Below are 21,566 nucleotides of genomic sequence, written 5' to 3' on the forward strand. Positions count from 1 at the left end.
TGTTCTTATTGTTAATTACATTATCATTATTATTGTTGTTGCTATTATTATTATTATTATTATTATTACTACTACTACTACTACTACGGTTCTGTATTCTGTTATTGGATTTAATTTCCTTTTACCAAATATGCATGGACCAAAAATGTGACTTTGGGAGAGTATTGCTGAGTCGATGCTGATGTCGGTTTCATACTGTGATATTTTTTTCTCTGTTTACCAAGAGATCGATATTTCAATATAACGATGTGCATGTTTTCCCCCCTTCTCCCGCTGCATGCAGGGATTCGGGTTCGTAACTTTCGAGAATAGTGCTGATGCAGACAGGGCCAGGGAGAAATTACACGGCACCGTGGTAGAGGGCCGTAAAATCGAGGTGCATGTCTTCAATAATTCAATTTCTGGTTTATATTTTATTTCTCTTTTGTGTATTCCCTCACTTATTTCACATTTGGAGCCCTGTCTTGTGTGTGTGTCTGCACACACACATTTGTGTGTGTGTGTCTCTGTGTCCTTCACCTTCTTGCACTAAAATGTGTAAAAGTAACACTTCTGTCCTCCTTTCCTCATTTTTTGGTTGTTGGAGGGGGGGTTCATTTTTATTTACTCGTGTGCGTGTACATGTGTATTTGTTTCTCATTTACTTTTTTCCTCCAAAATGTTCATCCTTCTGCTCTCTTGATTTTTTTCCTTTGCTTCAGTTTGCGAGACTCCGTATGAATACCTGTGATCAGGCCAAAATAAAACTAACTTTATAAATGTCTAAAAACTATCCAATTTGTGACATTGTGTCCTGTAATGAATCAAGGAGCCAGCCAATATCCTCTCTCTCGGGCGGCCAGTTCGCCTCCATGTGCGTGTGATAAGCAATGAGTACAAGACTGCAGAGGTGGTGGGAGGGAAGAAGGAACCCAAAACTCGTGGAGTTTTTAAGTATATTTAATACCAAGAATTTCCACCGTTAATGGATAAAATCCTCAGAGGGTTTGAGGGCTGCCTGGCAAATAGCTGTTACTGTGTTCACGGCAGCCACATGATGTTCGCTAACCCTTTTTAAGAACGCAGTGAAGGTTAACTGGCTCCTTTCCCCTTTCCCAGTTTTTAAAAGTATGAAATATAAAAGCCACCATTTTGAGTAAGATGTCTGCATATTTTGCTTTTTCCCTCCCTTTCCAATGGTTTAGCATTTAGGGCCCTTCACTTGACTCACTCTTTCCATGGTAACTATACACAATGCTGGCGATGGTGCCCGTTGGCGGTAAGTGAAACGAAGCACTAGAGAAGAAGCTTTTTCAATTGTTAATTACAAAACAATTAAATAAGAAAGAAAAAGTCCATCTGCCATCTCACATTAACACTACAAAATGTGATTTGACTTGTTCCTCTTCCTTTTCCTTTCCCCCTTTTATTTTCAATGCTGTTGAGTAATGCCGCCTGGACTTTGGATGTACATATTGTTTGTAGCAGTCTGAGCTGTTTGATTACTGACATCATGGTGATTTTTTTCCCCTTGCACATCTTACTCAGAGTTACTGAACTCCAAGTTTGGCTGGTTTTATTAATGCACTTCCCGCCCCTACTTCCTTTTTCCTTCCCCAAACCTCTGTTTGTAGCTCTGACTGTTCTTTCCTTGCCCTCACAGCTCTCTTTGCTGCCCGTGACACCCCTCCTGACTTTCTCTTTTCTTTTCCCCTGCGTTCTTGCTCTCTTTCCCCAAGTTCTGCCCCTGTCCTTTTTCCCTCTGTCTCTCCCACCCCTTCTCTCTGTTACCTGCGGCTATTGGTCTCTTGCTGACTGGTGGTTTCTGATTGGTTCTGGCCATTTTCCTTTTAGCGCTTGGGTGCATTCTGCTCTAGTGGCTAGTGTAAGCTCTGACCCCCGTTCTAATCCTTGTCTGTGAGAACCTCGCTCTTCACTTTCTCCCTTCTTTCCAAAACTGATTGTTTTTTCTTTCTTTTATTTGTGTGTGTGTGTGTTAACTGCATGCTCTCAGTCTCATCATTGTTGTATCCCATTCTTTCTTTTTAAATGTGAAATGTTTCTATTATTTGGTGGGTCGAACTAGAGTAAATGGAGTTTCTTTTCCTCACAAAGGAAGATTCCCACTCTACAAATCCTGAAAGACCTGTTAATACATTTTTTGGTTCCAGTTCCGCCTAAAATTGGTCTTTCCATAACACAAATTTATCACCATACAAAGTTAACTTAATGTAAATCCCCAGTGACAAAATAAGACATTTATATTTGGTATGTTTTGTAGTTCTTTTAAAAGCTGACCTGTTCTCTGATTTGACCACATGGTATACAGCCAGGTTCTATGGTGATGCTGCACCCTCCTTGCAAGAGCTTTAGGCTGGTTCTGACACTGGGCTGCAGTCTTCTGGCTTTGAGGCTCCATTCATCTTTTTGTCATCAGCACCATCTTTGTAACATCTACTTACCCTAGCACCGAGAATGCTCTAAATTCTGCACTTCTGTAATGAGGGTGGAGAGAACCATAAAACAAAAGAAACTGAAGCTTTACTTTTTCAGTTAAGTGCCTCATTTAAAGGCCTTCTGAAAACATTATTCTTGAATGGATAGACCACATAGTCTAGAAAATTCAGCATGGTTCTGAAGATGGTCAACATGGGCTTCTGAGTTCTGATTTTTTTTTTTTTTTTTTACTCCTCAAACAGTAAAATCTTACACAATCATGAAAAATCCTGAACATTAGAACAGGTGAAATCCATAGATTTATTTTCTTATCTTCCTGTAAATCTATTCTCTGGCCCATGTGGCAAGCCTCTGTTTTATTCATGAGCTTCAAAGTTCATGTGCAAACAGAGTTGTTTCCAATTTACTTTTTCCCGTATTTTACATAATGCAGAGACTTCTCTGTTTAAGAGATCTCCAAAGAACTTGCAAATGTATCTTTCCTTTCAAGCACTTGGTGGTAAAATAGCCCGAGTTTTCCATTTGGAGACCAAGAAACTGCATTTTACTCTTGTTAGCCTCGTTTTATAAACACTTTATTAAAATACTATATATTAATATTTTATATTGCTATATTAATTATTTAAATCAATGTTCTCTGAAATTTACATTTTATTAAACTTGAGTGCTGTGTTATCCGGATGAGCAACTCCATGTTCCCTAATGTGGTCTACTTTCTCCCTGCCCCTTTTTTTCCTTTGTATTTTTAGGTGAATAATGCTACAGCACGTGTAATGACCAATAAGAAGATGGTCACACCATATGCAAATGGTAAGAGATTACAAATCATCTTCAGAAGGATGTCATTTATTCTTAATATGTGAACTTTTGGTAATCATCAAAAAAATCTCTCTTGATTTAGTCTTATGGCAGTTTGTTTAATTTACATTGAAGTATTTTCTTTCCTGGGAGAGTATTCCGTTTTTACGGTTAACTTTTTTTTTAGAATTAAGCTTAGTTTTTCAGTTCCTAAGCTGTAATGGTCTCAGTAAAGTTCATCATACACACAGTGTAAATACGTCATTTGAGGTTACCTGTGAACCTAGTAGGGTCCCACTAAGACACCCTCATTTTTAGCTGCTGTCATTCTTTGTGATATGATAGGCTTGTCAGTAATACGTGCCCACCAATGCTCACTTTTACTGCTGATCCCTACCCACTCCTGAGCATGAGTGGAATAATTCTTGACCCCTCGCTCTCCCTTTAAAGGTATGCTCTAGAGATAACAGCCATGGTGCACGTGCGTGCGTGTGTTTTCCACCTTCTATCCCCGGACTACGTGCTATAGAGTGGGTTTCATACATGTTTCTCATTAAGAAAGAAACCCTGTGAATATTTTGCCTAACAAAAGCAGAACCTTTACATCATTTGTCAGTTTAATCTAGACTCATGTCATCTAAATGAGATAGAATTTACTTTGAATCTGCAGTGTAGCAGTGGTTTTGCCGGCCGCGTTCTACAGGGCCTCCTGGGGAGGGGCGGAGAGGAAACCCATGGGTCGGGTCTTGAGGCCTGCAGCAACTCCTTCTCTGTCATATATTTTAGCGTTGGGCATGAAATCTTATCTAGAATCTAACGGGATGTTTTCTCATGCTTCTTAAAAGTTTGAATCTACTGCTAGAGTATGATAGTATGTGCTGGTAATGTCTTAAATCAAGTATAATATCTTAGTATATTCCGTGATGTCTTCAGTGGATACATTTAGCCCACCTTTTCAAACAGATGGTACAAATCAGCGTAATTTGCATTTATCAGCATAATTTACGTTTTCCCTCTCCATTTTATCAATGGTACATCATGTGATACCACCACCTCCCCCCTTTACCTCTTTTGTTTTTTACACTGCTATCACAAAAACAAATTTCTGGGACTCCTGGGTTGCTCAGTCAGTTGAATGTCTGCCTTCGGCTCGGGTCATGATCCCAAGGTGCTAGGATCAAGCCCCACATCGGGCTCCCTGCTCATTGGGGAGCCTGCTTCTCCCTCTGCCTGTTGCTCCCTTTGCTTGTGCTCTCTCTCTCTCTCTGACAAATAAATGAAATCTTAAAAAAAAAAAAAAAAAAAAAACAAGTTTCTGCAACTTTGATAATAACCCAGTGTAAACAAAATAGGAAGGAGAGGCAAAGTATGTCAGATTTCCTTTAGATCCAGGGGAATGGTGTGGTAGAAAGAGTCACTGCCTGGAATTCAGAAGACAGAAATTCCACTTCTAGATTTGATTCTTCATTTTATTCTGTGTTATTGGGCCAGTTTTTTTTTAACCTGATTCTGTTTTTGTGTCTATGAATTTGCAATCACAGAATTTTAGCGCCTGAAGGCTCTGTGGAAGTCATCAAAACCCAGCCCTCTTAGCTTATTATTTGGGAAATTAATCCTAGAGAAGTATAGTACTTGTTGTCCCAGCTGTGGTACATGTCTTAACTCTCCCTTTGGGTTTTGTAAAGGTCAAAATATATCGTAAATTTGCACAAAACTAAACATATTCAAAGTATTATTGACAGCATACCATTATATACCATTATTAAAATGTATATTATTACTTAAGGGAATGCTTAAGTAATAGTGCCATTGGTATGAAGAAAAAAAGTCATTTTTGAATATTATTCTAAATTAATATTCAAGCCTAATGGAGCCAAACTTTAGAGACCTACAACTGCTTGTGGTTAAAGCTTCTGAGAACAGTGTGCTAGGTGCTTTCTGGTGAATTCTCAGCCAGCAGTTTAGTTTACGTTGGTTTTAATCACTTGATTTGTCTGGCATTGCAGAACATTTGTGTTCTTACAACTCCAGTAGGATTTGAACGGAGATATTTGCTCAATTTTTATGTAAAATAATGTGCTCACCATCTATGAGCACATAAAATAATAAATGGGGGATTGAATTGGTTCAGAATGAATGAGTTTTCTCTTGAATACTGTCTCCAGTCTTTCAGAAAAATAATGGAGCATGTTTGCTTATTTATGTGTAAAATTCTGTAAATGTCTATTGATTAAAGTTTTCATCTGGAATTCTACTCCTTAACTATCAGTGGGCAGTGGTACATTTTTCTTTTTTAGGGCCTGCTACCTTCCTGTAAATAGAAAAAGGGGGAATGAAGAAATAAAGTTGACATGAAACCTAATATTTGGGAATACTTAAAGTTTATAAATGCTTAGGCTGATGTTCAACAGCAGTCTATCCTTTAGCTAAAACGACTGATTAACTTAAGTATGTATATTACCAATTTAAAATCCCAAGACATATATGAAGTTGGGGATGTATCTTGAATTTTATTACTCTGTGTCTCCTCTTGTTCACTTGGCTGAGGTTAACTGCAATGAAATTCCAATGGTAAATCCCAAAGAAAGGGGATTTTGGCTTACCCAGATTTCCATATGCATGGTATAGTTGAACATGGAGTCAAAGATTAGCTCAAATTTGAATTCAGAGGATACCTTTGTAAAGCAGTGAGAGTAGTAAACAGACAGTGTATAAGAAAATGCATCACAGTGTGGTGAGAATGACATATTCTGCCTTTCTCCTTTTTCTAAAAATAAAGAATACATTCTAAGCAGTTCTGTACCAGAGCCCAAGATTTATTTGTATTTCTTATATTTCTTTGTCCTTCTCTCATTCCCTCTCTGTCTTCCTACTTCCCTCCCAGTGTTTCTCTCCCTCCAGTTTGCACCTATACTTGCGTCCCCCCGCCCCAGCTCCTCATTATCCCTTCACTGTGCTAGTCCTGCTTAAAGATGCTCAGCTGTAGAAATGTCCTCCCCCTCTCGTATAAGCCCCAGGTGGGCATCTACAGAGATGTTGGTGGGTGGATTCGAAGCACGGGGATATCTGGAGCCAGCTTGCACATGCCCTTTTCCTGGTGTCCTTCACGGAGTCCTAAATGCTCACTGTCCTCTCTTCCGTTTCAGGTTGGAAATTAAGCCCCGTAGTTGGAGCTGTATATGGCCCTGAGTTATATGCAGGTAGTATTTCGTTAATCTTTCCATTTGTGCGAGTTAACTGTAACAACATCTGTTGTTTTTCAATTTACTATTCCTTTGTAATCTTTTTGCATTTTTTAATTTTTTTAAATGCAATCAGCATCCAGCTTTCAAGCAGACGTGTCCCTAGGCAATGATGCAGCAGTGCCCCTATCAGGACGAGGGGGTATTAACACTTACATCCCTTTAATCAGTAAGTAGCCTATGTTGGCCTGGCATGGATTTTGACTGTTGTGAGTAAACAGTGATGTGTGCTAGTCTTTTTTTTCTTCTTCAATTTAATATATAACTGAAGAGGCCTTCGAGAGAGAGTTAATAAATGCTGTCACAGTACCCCGTCCTGCTTAACCTGTGTTAGAATCTTTCTGGCCAGATATTAAGGTTGCCACAAAGCATAAATAGTTGGAGAAGGTTGAGGGGGGTGAGGACGTTTATAGAACATTTTAGTCTGCACTTAATATTAAAGAAAACCAAAGAAATGGGTACTTGTGGAATATATGATGTTCTCTGCAAGTCAGCTTTGGGCCCTCTAGTAGACTATCATTTAGCAGCACCTACAATATTAATGATTATTCTCCGCTCTGTCGAGAGCCTGAAGTCATTCTGACCGGAGCCATTTTGCTCCAGCAAAAGGTATAATTAAAAAGAGTTTGGTGAATATGGAATAAATGTTTCTGTGTGCTTTCCAAAGGATAGCACATTTAAAATAGACCTTTAGAAACTGTCGGTCTCTCTAAAGGCCACAAGATTACAGGGGAGAAGTCATTTCCCTCTCCCCTTACATTTCTGGATTAAAACATTTTAGATAAAAGAATAAAGTGGACTAATGAAATGTCTAAAGATTATTGTGTGCCTTGGAGGTTGGCACCATGTACAAACACAAAAGACTATTCTTATGAAGAATAATTATTATATGTGCATAATAACATGTGAAAACAAGATTAATAATTGGCCGGTTAAAGAGTTTATATCAATCCATGTAAAGCGCCCGCAGAAATGAAAAGTCTCGTCTCTTATTACAGCAGTAGTTCTCAGAGTTTCTTGACCTGTTTCTCACCGGCTTACATTGTAAATGCCAGAATTGAGAAGGAGCAGAGTAAACTCACTCACGATGGGTGATGAACGCGGAGCGTGCATCGTTAACTTTGCATATCGGGTCTCTCCATTTCTTTCTCAGAAAAGATGGGGTACATATCTTTCAGCCTTTCCTGGAATTGGTTCAAAGCAAATTGGGATTGTACCCCCTGCTATTGAATGCAAGTTGACATTCCTGTCATATTTTGGGTCTCCCTTTAGTTCCTGGCTTCCCTTACCCGACTGCAGCCACCACGGCGGCCGCTTTCAGAGGAGCCCATCTGAGGGGCAGAGGGCGGACGGTATACGGTGCGGTCCGAGCGGTACCTCCAACAGCCATTCCCGCCTATCCAGGGTAAGCATGAGATTCCAAAACAAGCAGCTGGGCAGAAAAGAATACCATGGCCCTCTCACAACTTCTGGGACGTTGCCGTGCCACATCGTAGAGATTCTCTGAATATTTGTAAATTAATGGATTAGATGGCAAGAACCAAAATATACCATCATCAGAATGTAACAAAATACCGATTCATTATCTAAATCTTCATTTTGGCCACCTTAAGCCCTCGTGGTAGTGGCTTAAGACAGCAGCCAGAACTGTCTTGTGTTTACTAGCAGTGTGTTGGCATGGAGTTCACTCAGCATCGCACGAATATGGATTAACACTACTGCAGAGAACCAAAATAGGAGCTCAAGACTGTAGTCCAAGACTGCATCTGCTGTGCTCACCCCCTGATCACCACCCCTGTTGGGGCTGAGGCTACCACATCGCCCTCCCTTTTGGTGTCACTGCCTGGGTGGTGAGCAGCAGAGCTAGCTACCCACAATGGATTTGCTTTCTTTGTAGGAAACGGATTAAAAGAGGTTAATTCAAAGATGAACCAAGTCCAATTGAATCCAGGGAGAAAGGGAGAAGTAGGAAGAATTAAACTACAGTTGGCTTCTGAATGATGGTAAAACAACTAATGTAGCTGAGCATCCTTCACCCTTTGATTTTTGTATGGAGGGTGTCTCATGCAGTGGAATGATTCCATAGCAACAAATAAATCCTTTGCTATTGAATGGGGGAGGAGGAGTGAAGATGGCAGGTTTTGTTTTTAGTTGTTTCTCAGTGTCAGCCTAAAATGTATATTTTTATGAAGAGTGGACTTCGATAAGTTAGTTGTACCAAGGACTTTCTTTCTTCAAAGAGGTGACATTTGTGTTCTTCATCTTTTCTCTGCCTATGACAGGTTTTTGTCCATATTCTTTCTGAGAAATGAACGTAGTGGCAGAGGAGCCTATTCACTGCTACTTAGTTAAAACACAAAGGGAAAGAGCCTCCTTTGTAGGTCCTTTTCTGACAGCAAAATTGGCTTTGAGGTATACTAACTTAGCGTTCATTCGTAGACCAAATGGACATGCCATTAGGGGTCCTCCGTTGCACAGAATTAAAGCATTTTTATTAGACAAGTATGCATGTTGAAATGAACAGGCTCCAGAACCTGCTGGAAGGGAACTGCTTTAGAAATAAACTTTTGTTTGCAGTTTATAGATGTTTAAATCCCATGCATTCCATCATCTCCATCTTCTGCCATTACTTGCTTTTAATTTTATTCTTTCCTCTCTCAACTTGACCTTTGACCTTCAACCTCTGACATCTCTTTAAAGAAGTGAATAAAGATGCAGTACTATTTCATCAAGAAATACTCAAGTAAAATATAATAACAAACCTTTTGGAAGTTCTGCACACCAGGAAAATTGTTCATGAAGCGCCTTCCATTTCAGTCCAAGAGAGTTTATCGTCATGCTTGCAAAGCAGTACCACTCACCAGAAACATGGGACTTCTTTATTTTGTAATCTTCCTGAGTTACTTTATAAAAACGGTTGGATTTGTTCCTATTCAATGTAGCTCATTGCAGTATATTGGCCAAACTTGAGAACCCATTCTCTGCCAAGTCTGTCAATATTGTGTTCACTCAAAGATATTTTATCTCTATGTCTAACCATACCAATCTCTGTGCATTACATTGAACACTGATTTCCCATGTTTTCTTTTTTATTAACTAAACCACCGGTTTACATGGAAGATGGCAAGGAATAAGTCCAGTATTATATGGGGAATGGCCTAAAATTGCTTTTCAGCTTAGTAAACTAATTTCATCATTAATCATTATGTTCTAGCCTCCTTGTGGCATTTGATACAGGGAATATTAGAATTCTTCTAGAATTTAGGTGAATATTCCCAGTGAGTGATGCAACTTAGGGTAAACTTCATTCGTGTTTTTGATGCCACCACTCTTCTCTGTAAGAAGAGATGTTTGTAATCTTTGCCTGTATCCCCTCCTGAAATAGTTGAAGGTTAATTAATCACCACTTGGCTTCAGTGCTTTCCATTCTGTCAGCCTTCTCATTATGAACAAGTGTCTTTTTTTACTAAAATATAGTTGAGAGGCAGATTACTTCCTAATATCAAGCTTTAACTGCAATTGGAAACTATGAAGACGGAGAGAACATAGTAGTGAAATGAACATCACAGATGGGTTCATTCTGCCTGTTATGTAATACAAAGGCGCAGCATATTTGGGGATTTGCAATAAGTGTGACCATACTAGTCTGTAAACCCAACAAAATATCATTGTAAATAGAATTCAGAAACTTTCCAGCTACCTGCAAAAAATAAATTATTTCATAATCAAAAATATGATTTAAAGGCCTCACTTACTAGTTTATTTATTACAGCAGAGAAGATAGTGGTGAAAACTTCCAGCTTACTTAGTTGAATAAACAATAAACAGATCTTCTCATTTAAAAAATCCGAATGTTGATTTAACAAATGTGAAGAAGAAAGTCTTATCTAAGATATCTCTACTGCTGTTCCATGTCTTTTGGCCCCAGAGTAATGTTTTGGGGAAAGTCTGTATGCACAAAAATACCTCAAAAAGTTTGAAATCTGATTATAATAGTTTAGTGTTGCCCAGGATTTAAAAAAAACAAACAAAAAATTCATGTATTTTGTTTGATACAAATTCATTTTTCTAAACAGGAAAATAAACCCTTCTATTCCTAATCAGCTACTTTCTCAGTTTTATCCTTTCAAATAAAACAGGATGATCCTTGGTCATGCCCGGAACGTCAGTTATCAGTTCTATTTTTCAGAGTTCCATGAATATGTTTATGGTCAAAAAAGAACCCTTAAAATCTTCCAGTTCCTCCTTCCCGCTCTGGATTATATTGTTACTATCTGGGATCCCCACTGCACCTTTCAATTCTTGGACCTTGGACCAATCACCTTAACCTTTAGCTCATTATCTCTGCTTGTGAAAGCAATGCATTGTGGGTATTTTTGGTTGTGTTTTTTTTTTAATTACATTTCTCTGTTTACTTTGGTCAGAATTGATTGACTTGTTTTTCTGAGGTGTTGCATTGGTTCTTAAAATGCTGAATAATAATACTTTGCATGCTTGTGTGATCAGCCAAATCTTATCGCATGTCTAATGTGCAGGGTAAAAAAGCAGGTGATGTATGGATATCAGAAAAAAAAATGTACATACTTCTAGGAAACTGAAAACAAAATACTAAACATAATTTTGAAACATGCTCTGCATACAAGTCCTGCCCTGATGGAATTCTTTGGGTTCATTTCTTTCACATTAGATCCCTCTCTCCATGCCTCTCCCCATCCCATACACACACAATCATTTTGAAACTCTTTAAAGAAAAATTTCCTCCTAGGGCAAGCTTTTAAAACAAAATGAAACAAACAAACAAAAAACTCCGGGTATGAAAACTTGGTGTTTCTCATCCAGCAGATTTCCAGTAGTTCTATTAGGCCCTCTGGGAATGCTTTTTATTGTTGTAATTTTCCTGTAATGACCAAGTATCCAGGTGTCCATTCCAGTTTTGCGCTCCTCCCCCTCCTCGCATGTCCTGGAGCTGTATAACGTGCGTGCGCACTGCACGGTCCTCTCACTGACGCGCTGCGGCCCCCAGCCCCGGTTATGTATTCATACATCACCTGCCTGTGTAGAGCGCATGTGCATGCTGCCGTCCTCAATAACCGGAATGTGTTTCTGTTCTTTTGTTTTTTTGTTTTTGTTTTTGTGTGGATTTTCTGCAGTGTGGTTTACCAGGACGGATTTTACGGTGCTGACCTCTATGTAAGTACACACACCGGGGCCTTCTTGACCCCATTCCCTGACAAGCCAGCCTTTTTTTTCTGTTTCTTTGGTTTGGTTTGGTTTTTTTTGTTTTGTTTTGGTTTGGTTTTTTTACATATAATTTGTTTAATTTTTATTTTCTTTTTCCTTGTGGATATATATATATATATATTTATATATTTAAGAATGCAAGCATGCTTCTCTGCCACTGCGCTTGCCCCTGGGTGCAAAAACTAAGCCTTTGGGTTTCCTGATCATTGCTAGAGTCAGTCTACTGGACATATTCTTTTCCCTTCCCTCTACCCACAGATGTTCTGTGTATCAGTGATTTATTTGCGAGATGATCAGCAGGTTTAAAGTCTTTTATTACTGTCGTGTCATGTGCATACATAAATAATAGGATAGGTATATTAGCTTAAACCCACTCTCTCTTTTCTGCTTTTCTTCTCATTTCATATCCCTCTTTAGATCATTGGAGCTTTGATTTATGTAGATGGCAGTAAGCTTTCTGAACTATGTGTTTTCCTATTTTATATACTTTGAGAGAGCATTACCCTGTGAAAGGGGAGGAAGGAGCTGATGCCAATGAAGAGTGGGAATAAAGAGAGGAAACCAAACGCTCAGTGCTTCCGGCCTTGCTTTATCAAAAAGGTCCACAACTGGTTGGGTCTCTTTTCTTAAGAGCCATCTAGAGGGAAATGAGTGGCATAATTAGCAACCTAGACTCTTCTTAGACAAACGTTTGATTATCATATAGGATTTGTTGCTTCTACCAGCCATGTTAACATCATTATTATTATTATCCGTTATCGAAACTGTCTTGTTACATCGTGATTGGTTTATCACATATTATTTAAAATGTGGACAAAGTGATCTAACTGACAAAGAATCCAAAAGTTTTTGAGCTTTGAAATCTTTTATTAAGACCTCTCCAGATGATCTGTTTCTGAATGCAAGCTTAGTCTAACCACCCAAATCATTAAGAAACAATTTCTTAAGAAAAACTTGTCAGCATGAAATTATTCCTTGGCCGTAGGTTAGAATTGTCCAGAAATGCCTTCTCCTCCCTTACCTCCCCAAATCAATAAGGGTATACCTTTGCAGTGAACTATTTCCACAGATTTCTGCCAGAGATTCTCTGGCAATCAGAAAACTTTAATGCACTTTCAAAATGTAGAGGTTCTATGTGTTGCAGGTAGTAGAGATAGGATAAAGCAGTCCTCTGGGATATTGTAGGTGACTGGACACACCTGTCCTATTTAGAATAGACCTTCAAAGTTTGCCTTTAGTCTAGCAAATGCTTAAAGGAATCTTAGCCATGTATTGGTCCAACCCTCTCACTTTGTTATATACATTTCTTAGATTGTGACTTACCCAGATGACATCAGTTATTTATATAGCCAAGCACAAAACTCAATGCATATCTCATTATTTCTCTCAGGTCTTTAATTAAAATCTACATCTTTCCTCAGATGGTTTTCAAGAAGTAATGAAAGGTACCTTTTTTTTCCTGTGCTCACAGTGAAACTTGAGGATTGGGGAAATATTCCTACTTTCATACCAAATGACACTTTCCTAAATATATATATTTGCATATGATCGTAGCATGTACATTCTCCCATATACATTAGTATCCATATTCTCATGAAACTCATCTTTATGTTCTTTAAATTGTTTTCCTGAAATCTGATCTATTGGAGCATGCTTTTCCACTGAAATTCTTAAATCAAAGGTGTTTCTCTCCCTCTCCCTCTCTCTCTCTCTCTCTCTCTCTCTAATGTCTTTTTTATTTGGGGATTTTTTTTAAGTATGGCTTATTTCTGCCGTATTAAGATTTGCCTATTTCCACCTTGTTTAAGTGAACCAGCCAAACATTTGCTTATAGTTCTCTCATTTCCTTAGTTCACAATATATGATTCTATTAAGAGAGAGATGATTTTTCTGTACTTACAGAGAAAATACTCTTGGGAAAAAAATATTTTAATCTACTAACTGGATCACCTTATGAAGCTAAAGAGAAATAATTTAGTGACCTTGCTGAAATACTTGTTTGACCAGTGGTGCTTTCTTAAAAAGAATTAATCATAATGTTATTATCATTTATTAGTTCCTATTTTAAAGCAGTCGCTTGGAGGGAAAAGTTAGTCACCAGTGCTGCAGTAATAATCTGGCCTGCTAAGGACGAACAGGACTGTTTAATGAGGCAGCCGTTGAGTGAAGGCTCATGTAACTACAGCTTGGAGAACTTTCTGTTCCCACTTTCAGATGTGAGGGAGCAAGGGATGCTGCTTTTAAACACACACACACACACACACATACAACCCCTCTGTGTTTCCTTGAGTTTGTTCTGCTTCTCTGTACGTTTTCCTGCCTGTGGAAGTCTGTCCACATACACTGAGTCCTTGTTTCCTCAGAAATACAGATGAGCAGTAGAACGAGTGGAGGGTTTATCCACTCCACGACGTGCACTGAACAAGAGCTTGAAGAAACATCTTGAGGGAAAAGAGTTTAAGCTGCCCGTTTTGTCTTAAGTTATACTAATTAAATTAGTGGAGCTGTTTTTTTTTTTTTTAATCTCTTTCCCTGTTCTGTTATTAGTCCATAATCCCTGCTAGCCATTTGCTTCCTTTCTGTTTCTTTTGTGGCACTTTCCTCTCTGGAGAACTGATCTAGCAGTTGTGCCCGCAGTGTGTGAAGAGACCCCAGTGAGAAGCCTTGAGTGTAGCAGATAGATCGTGTGTCCTCCCCGCCCCTCTTTTTCTTGACCAGTAGAAAGGGCATGGTTTACCCTAATTCACTGTTTAAAGGGATAACAAACTGCTCCTAATTCTTATCCTATGAAAAGCATGCTTGCATCCAAAGGAAAGAAAAGGCTGGTGGGCCCCTTAGCGGGCTTTTTGTATGATTGTTTTCCTTCCACAGCTGTGTTTTTTGAACTGCTCTTCCTGTGTTCTGTTATAGAATAGTCTTACAGGAACCAATCATTAGCGCTAAAATACCTCAGGTAGGAGTGCCAGTGTGACCTGCCAATCAATCAGATTGTGGATTGCAGTGAAAAAATTGAATTATACTAACCATTCCAGCTCCACGTTAGAGAGGGGAACAGAGGCTTTTTTGGACAACCGAGACTTGTGAGCGTGTGATCTAAGCCCTGCTTCCTCAGCAGCGCACGGTCAAGTTCTATGCGTGATGGCACGTCCTCCAAAATGAAGTGCTCCTGTCCCATTGCCGCTGTCCACGCTGGGCGCGCGCTACGCACTGTCCTATCACTGCCGCCTCTTTTAGTTTGTCAATCACATTTACCCATGGTGTTCAGACTGGGCTTTTAGACTTGGAGGTCTTAGCAGGTGGGGACATTTTCTCTCCACTGGGAAAGAAATGAGGAAAGGGAGGAAGTCGAGTCCATGTGGACAGGACTCCTGAATCCCCAATTGGGCCCCACAGTGAGACCATAGTAGTGATCGGACCGTGCTGTTACCTAAGTTTGAAGTTGCCTAAAAATCTAGACCCACCGGGACTCTAAGACTTGAAACACATATTCCCCTTGCCCTCTGCCTTTCTCCTTAAAACAAGGTCGGTGAGTTCATTTGGATAATAATGCACTGTTAGGTTTGCCCATAGCTGGATGCTTGGGGAGGGAGAACGGCAGACAGCCTGTCACAGTTCCGCTGGTTTCTTTTTGTGCCTACCCAGCGAGATTTGGGAAATGAACTAATTTGGGCAGATGTGAAATAGTGGAGTGTTTGAGAGGTTTGAGTCATTAAAGATCATCTCTCATCTACCACTGAAGTCATAAGTGGAAGATTAGAAGTTGATCATGACAGTTCTTCTCTTCACTCCAGTTTTAAGTAGTAATAAAATAAAATTTAAATACCTCTCTTAAAGACCTTTTCATATCTACTTTTCAAAGTAGATAGATCTCTGTCAAAAATAGTAACGGTATTCTCATTATTCCAAGTGTTTGTATTCACGTCTGTGTTAACTCCCATTTAATCAGGGGTGCCGTATTGCCACAGGAAAATGGTCTCTAAGAGCCCCTCCTGCAGGGTCGGTCTAGAGCCTAGAGCCGTGGCTCTCAGCTGGAGCGGGGAGGAGGCGAGAGAAGGGAAGAGTTAGAACCGTGGAGATGCCCAGAGGCACAACATTCAAGCCAAGCTCCTTGGGCTAGATCTTTGCTCCTGTAGTGATTTGAAGCACCACACCTGCCTTTCTCTCCACCCACCCACCCCCACTCCCCTCGCTCTATAAATCTGTACACCACCTGCAGGGAGCAAGCTCTCACTTTGTCTGCTGGTCTTGAAATACACGCTTTTCTCCTCAGTGTCACATAACGTCACTGTCTTCCAGGTAGAAAGAAGGTGTCTTGACATCACATGCTCACCAAAGTCCTGTTTTAATGTAAATTTGAACCAAAAATATAATAAAATTAATGGCTAGGTTAAAATCAAGACAAGGGGAATATCTACCCATGTGAGATCATGCTAATAGATAATGCAGATGAAAGTCAGATACGGGAGAGGTGGATATGTAGAACCCTTCCATTTTGTTCTGGTTAAAACAGAACTGTTTTAGAAAAGTCCTGTGGTCAGTGTGACAACATTATAAAATTAATTAAATGATAAAATCGATTCAGAGTGGAGTAGAGAATCCCTAGCAGGTGTTGATGGATCCTGGAGAGCTGAGACTTGAACAACAAAAGGATATTAAAGGTAACCGTGCTTTCCTGGGAATGAACTGGAAGTTGAAGGCAGGGATGTGTCATGGATATGTGAAAAGACAGACCGCTTAGGCCTAGGAACTACATCCGAAGAACCCTGGGCCACAATGGATGGGTGCTGCCTGCGGGCTGGCGCCCAAGCTCACGCTGCGGGTCAGGACCGAACCACACTAGCAGGGTTAGGAAGGGTGCCTAGGGGAGTGGTGGAGTGGTGGGAACACTCCGGAGGCATTCAGTCAATTACAGAGGAATAAGAAGAGAATCCTTTTAAAGGGGCACGTGTGTATTTGGACCAGGCTCAGCCATGGCCAAACGAATCCAGCCATCAGGGTTCCAAAGAGCAGTCCGTGTGTGCCCTCCTACACTAGGGTGTGCTGTGGCCATGCTAATCCCCATCTTTTGTTTTATTTCAAATCACACACAGATAGAGTCTGCAAACTGCGTCAGATCCAACAGGTCTGATTGTGTGTAAATACATATGTCCTTTTCAATTTTGATTCTTAATGGTTGCTTCAGTTTTGCATCAGTGCATGGTTAAAAGCAAGACACATCAGCTATTTCATGACTTCATATCTCCAAATGAATTATTTCTCCTCTTTTTTTTGTTTGTTTGTTTGTGCAGTCAGCTGAAGACATGTTAACATCTCACTCTAAATCTCTCAGTGGAGTCTCTGTTCCCTTCTCTGATATAACAGATGGGTTACTGCTTGTTATAATTATTAACATTGTGGTGTGGGCCAGGGCGAGGGTGGGCGACCTTGACTCTTTCTCTGGGCTGGGGCGGGCCAGTCGTTAGGGTCTGGAATGTTAACTCAAGTGGTGACTGACTGTTTCCGTAATAGCAGGTTGTTGTGGCTGCACGCTCTAGTAATTGAGGCTGTGTACTTCACCGAGCTTGTGGTAGAGCCTAGGGCAAACCGCTGTCCCAAGAGAATGCTGGGATAGATAGAGTTAGCCAATACGAGTCTGAACGTGGTGATTTTGCTGGTTGTTCTAGCTCCAGATGTTGGCATGCTTAGTTTTTAATGTGATTAATAAATGTGGCGCCATCCCCCCCCCCACGCCTGAACCCCGTCTCTCCTACTCCCTTCCCCACCCTGATTCTTTTTGAAAAACTTAAGAAACAGTAATGAAAACCTTGGTGTTTCAAACTGCACTTTGTTCTCATGTTCTAGAAAAGATTTCAGACTTGCTAGTAGAGGTGAAAGTTGAGAAAACAATTTCTTGGCCTGGAAGCTTGATGCACTCCGAAATCGGAGTAGAAATAAATACATCTGAATTTTCTTTGTCTTACAGTGATATGTTTTGTTTAAAGCAGCAGCAGAAATGCTTTGGTAAGACTACATCTGAGAGAAGTAGATCCATGATATACAATTTTAACTTCTCTAATTTGGGGATAGTCACCAATGAATGACCAGATTAGTTTATTAGAATATTATCTGTCCATCCTAAACATAGCCCCCCCTTTAAAGGACCTCTCTGTAGCATCACTGCAAGGTAATTAGGAGAGTAGTCGTGTTGAAATATTACCAGCTTAAAAAAGAAACATTAATACAGTTTTTCTTAATGCTAATATTCTTCTCAGGCCTTTGTTGGCAATAAAATATTTGTTTTCCTGTCCTGTTTTCCTGAATTTAAATAGCAAAGAACCTCATCAGATTCAAACTCCAAAGTCTGAGTTCCTTTATAATAGAAGGAAACCACTGCAGATAGAGTCTCCCCGTCTCCTTCTGGTTTGGAAGGAAGCTTCTTTCCCACAGTCTGATCCATTTTGAATTGCGGTTAATAATAACATTATCCCCAAAACCATTGCAGTTCTGATGGCTTCTTACAGGCTGAGGAAGGTGAGGGGAAGTGGTTCTATCACTAACCTCATTCAGAACCTCTTTTTCCAGAATTAGTGCAGCACCTGCTCAAAGCTATGATTTGATAGAATCCCTAGTATCTCTGACTGTACTGAGACTTTCTGAGAGTTGGGTCAGGACTTTGGAGCCTCCGAATCCCTTCATGACAGTGTATAGTCTGCCCGATGGCAGAGAACTTCAGTTTTTACAATGTTTTGCTCGGGTAAACATAAATTGGGCTTTAACTGCTTTTATTACCTTGACTTATTAAATTTTTAAAGATTATTTTGGTGTTTGAAGGAATGCTAAGGAGACAAACCACGTACTGCTTGTTGACCACATTATCCTTGTTTGCAAAGAACTTTTACTAAAATCAGCCCTGTTGTAAACTTCACACTGGCAAACTTCAGTCCTAAACTTCATGGAATCATCTGTAGTTAAAAATTGAGCCTTTAAAGGTTCATTTAAAGCTTAAATATAAAGATTAGCTTGTTGCTTTAACAAATGTTTTTCCTGCTTTATGTCCTCCTTAGAAGTTGAAAAAAAGGAACAAGGTAAAGAGACCCTTCAGCTGATGTCTAATGTGTACACGTGTAGGTAGATGGAGTTACAGACACGGATACAGCGGGGTGTGTCACGCAGCCTGGGGTGCGTAGCTTTGCCCCGACCGGCCTGGCCTGCCCGTTCCCACAGACCTTGCTGGATGGCAGAGCGGACGTGTTGATCACACACAGCCCGAGGGTGCTTCCTGCCGTGTTTCTGTCCTCTACCATTTCATCTTTAGGGTTGAGTAATGTTAATTAGAATCTTCTGATTTATATGGATTTCTGCTGAAGAATTTGTAATTGAGAAAGAAAGTTTACTTTGCCAAGTGATTCACTTGAAGAACTCAGAGGAGTGGTGCGTGGCGACTGAGATGCGGTCAGGGATGCTTGCAGGGTCCATTTGAAGCTGCTCCGGATGGCTTCACGCAGTACACGTTAGAGAGCAGGAGTAAACTCCATAACACGGTGTGTTCACTTGGAGAAAGCCTAAGTGAAATGGTGTCCAAGTGCACCAGCTAAACGTAGTTCTATCTGATAGGGAGAAGTTGGTCATAAAAATTCACACGTGAATTGGGCTTAGGTGAAATAGATGAATTCTAGAAGAGTAAAGAAGAGAAAAACATAGGGCTCGCCACTTTTAAAATAGCCTGTCTCACGTGGCGCTTCTTTTGTGATTATCTTCGAAATACTTAATGGGGGTACATATGGTTCACCCTGACAGTGAAAACCTTTGGTCCCCTAAACTGAAGGGAAGAAACAGGACGTGGCAGTCTGAAAGTCTCCAGGACTGAGAGGATATTGGGCCCATTGGCAGAAGAGCTCCAGAGCCTGCTATGAGACTGGAGTGTAATAATCTCCGAATCTTTTGGGAGAGGAGAATAAATGCAGTTAAATGCCCGGGGCATGGAGGGAGGGCTTCCTCACCTAGGTGAGTCCCACTGCAGGGTCCTCGGCCGTTTGTAATGGGATTTGTCTGAGTCTGAAACGTAGATCAGAGCTGGCAGGTTTTTTCTGTGAAGGGCCAAGTGGTAAATATTTGCGGCTTTGGAGGCCAGACGGTCTTTTCACACCTGCTTCCAAAAGCAGGTAACAAACTGCGTCAGCCCACAGATTGACGTTTGCCAACCCCTGATCTGCACTGCGTTTTCCTTCTAAATGTTGCCTGGTTATCTTAGCCTGTTGGCAAATGTGCGAGGCCTGTGGAGCACAGCTCCGTAGAGGACCTTCCCATTACACACCGGCCGTAGTCTCCGCAGTGAGTCCGTCCGAGAATCTGAAGTTAACACACACAAATTTAGTATGTTCTAGTTCTGTCATTTGTATTCCCTGTCAAGTAAAGTTCTCCTGACTCCCTGCACATATTTGCCCTGTTGGAAGTCCCAGCCACGACTGTGAAGTAAGACAGATCTGAAATCATCTCTTCCTTTCTTAAATCTAAGAACAGGTCCTAGAAGAGAGCTAGCTGACTTTTGTTACCGTCCCAAATTGGAAAGCACGTCCGGTCACTGGGTGGAGCTTCATTCTCTGCCAGAGAAACGATGACATGCAGACCGAGGCAGTTTGAAACATTCTCCTCCCACGTGTGTGTCTGTGTTTGTGTCTGTCCCCGTGTCATTGTGCGCGTACGTCTTCGTGTGGGTGGGCGTGTGTTCGTCTGGCCCTGGGGGGAGAGGGATCTGTAAAGTCAGTTCTCTTCTCTCCTGTAGGGCGGATACGCAGCCTACAGATACGCCCAGCCCGCGACTGCAACCGCGGCCACAGCCGCCGCCGCCGCAGCCGCTGCCTACAGCGACGGGTACGTGCGCCCGCCTCCCTCCCGTCCCCACTGCTGGGATGGCCCTGTGCAGGCTTTCTGCGGGCGGGGGCTGCGGCACCCCGCTTGCGTACTCTCCTCGTCCCTTTCTGGCTTTGACCCCACTCTCCCTCTTCCTCATCCCCGACTCCTTTCTTTGCCATTGTATAGCGGTTCTTGAGAGTTTCTCAGAGTTACTGCATTTGGGAGGAGAAAGAGAAAGTGCCCCAGTAACATTCCAAGACTGAGTGACCCCCAAGTCTGCAGCACAGTAAGCCCTCTCGTCGTCATAGAGCACAGCCTTGGCTTGATCTCCCTGATCGTATTTCTTCTTTGCAGCTATGGCAGGGTGTACACGGCCGACCCCTACCATGCCCTTGCCCCTGCCGCTAGCTATGGAGTGGGCGCTGTGGTGAGTATTACGTGTACCTTTTTTTTCCTTAACCACTTGACTCTTTTTAACTGACCTACAGATTCCAAAAGATCTAGAGAGGTAATAAATTCAGCCCTTCTTCCATTGCCGAAGTCCTGAAGCCGCAGAGGACTGTCTGGAAGGTTCACATCACCTTCTTTGTCTGTGTGTTGTAGTGCGAGCCGCTTGTCCTGGTGAAGGGCAGGGAGGAATGAGTAGTGACAGTCTGCCCTGAGTAACGGCATCACACGGGAGAGGAAGAAGGGAACAGGTTGACGTTTTATATTGGCTCAGCTGTCGGATGCATGCCGGTGGCTTGGTTTAATTGATAGGTGTTAGGGAAGACGTAGGGGCATGAGACTCTCCAGCTTTCACAGTAAGCTTTTCAAAAAATGGACATTAGTTTTCAGATGCAGACCCCAAAGGCTGTCTGTGCCGTTCCTGAGCCTTCTGGCATTAGTGCTGGAAGTCACCAAGTGAATGCCTTACAGACATTTTTTTATCATTAACATTTGTGGCAAAGTAGGGTATTTTCCTGGAAGTGTAGGCAAGGTCCATAGAGCTCATCTAGAATAACTCCCCACCCCCAC

General features: G+C 41.1%; 1 protein-coding gene across 40 annotated transcripts in view; it reads left to right on the forward strand.

Moving 5' to 3' along the window:
• The window catches only part of RBFOX2 (RNA binding fox-1 homolog 2), a 269,661-nt gene that overhangs the window by 241,603 nt on the left and 6,492 nt on the right, over positions 1-21,566 (forward strand). For 11 of the 40 annotated variants that reach the window (XM_026499694.4, XM_026499693.4, XM_057316430.1 and 8 more), the window contains 9 exons: positions 284-376; positions 3,186-3,246; positions 6,381-6,434; positions 6,553-6,645; positions 7,737-7,881; positions 11,627-11,666; positions 16,808-16,839; positions 20,479-20,567; positions 20,904-20,976. In XM_026499694.4, the coding sequence (XP_026355479.1) occupies positions 284-376; positions 3,186-3,246; positions 6,381-6,434; positions 6,553-6,645; positions 7,737-7,881; positions 11,627-11,666; positions 16,808-16,839; positions 20,479-20,567; positions 20,904-20,976 (680 nt within the window). Of the gene's footprint in view, positions 1-283; positions 377-3,185; positions 3,247-6,380; positions 6,435-6,552; positions 6,646-7,736; positions 7,882-8,373; positions 10,209-11,626; positions 11,667-14,627; positions 14,671-16,807; positions 16,840-20,478; positions 20,568-20,903; positions 20,977-21,566 lie in introns of those variants that run through there. The other 29 variants (XM_044384440.3, XM_048218054.2, XM_048218057.2 and 26 more) reach the window with 13 other exon arrangements.

This window comes from Ursus arctos, unplaced genomic scaffold (assembly GCF_023065955.2).
Source record: "Ursus arctos isolate Adak ecotype North America unplaced genomic scaffold, UrsArc2.0 scaffold_21, whole genome shotgun sequence".
Taxonomy (NCBI): domain Eukaryota; kingdom Metazoa; phylum Chordata; class Mammalia; order Carnivora; family Ursidae; genus Ursus; species Ursus arctos.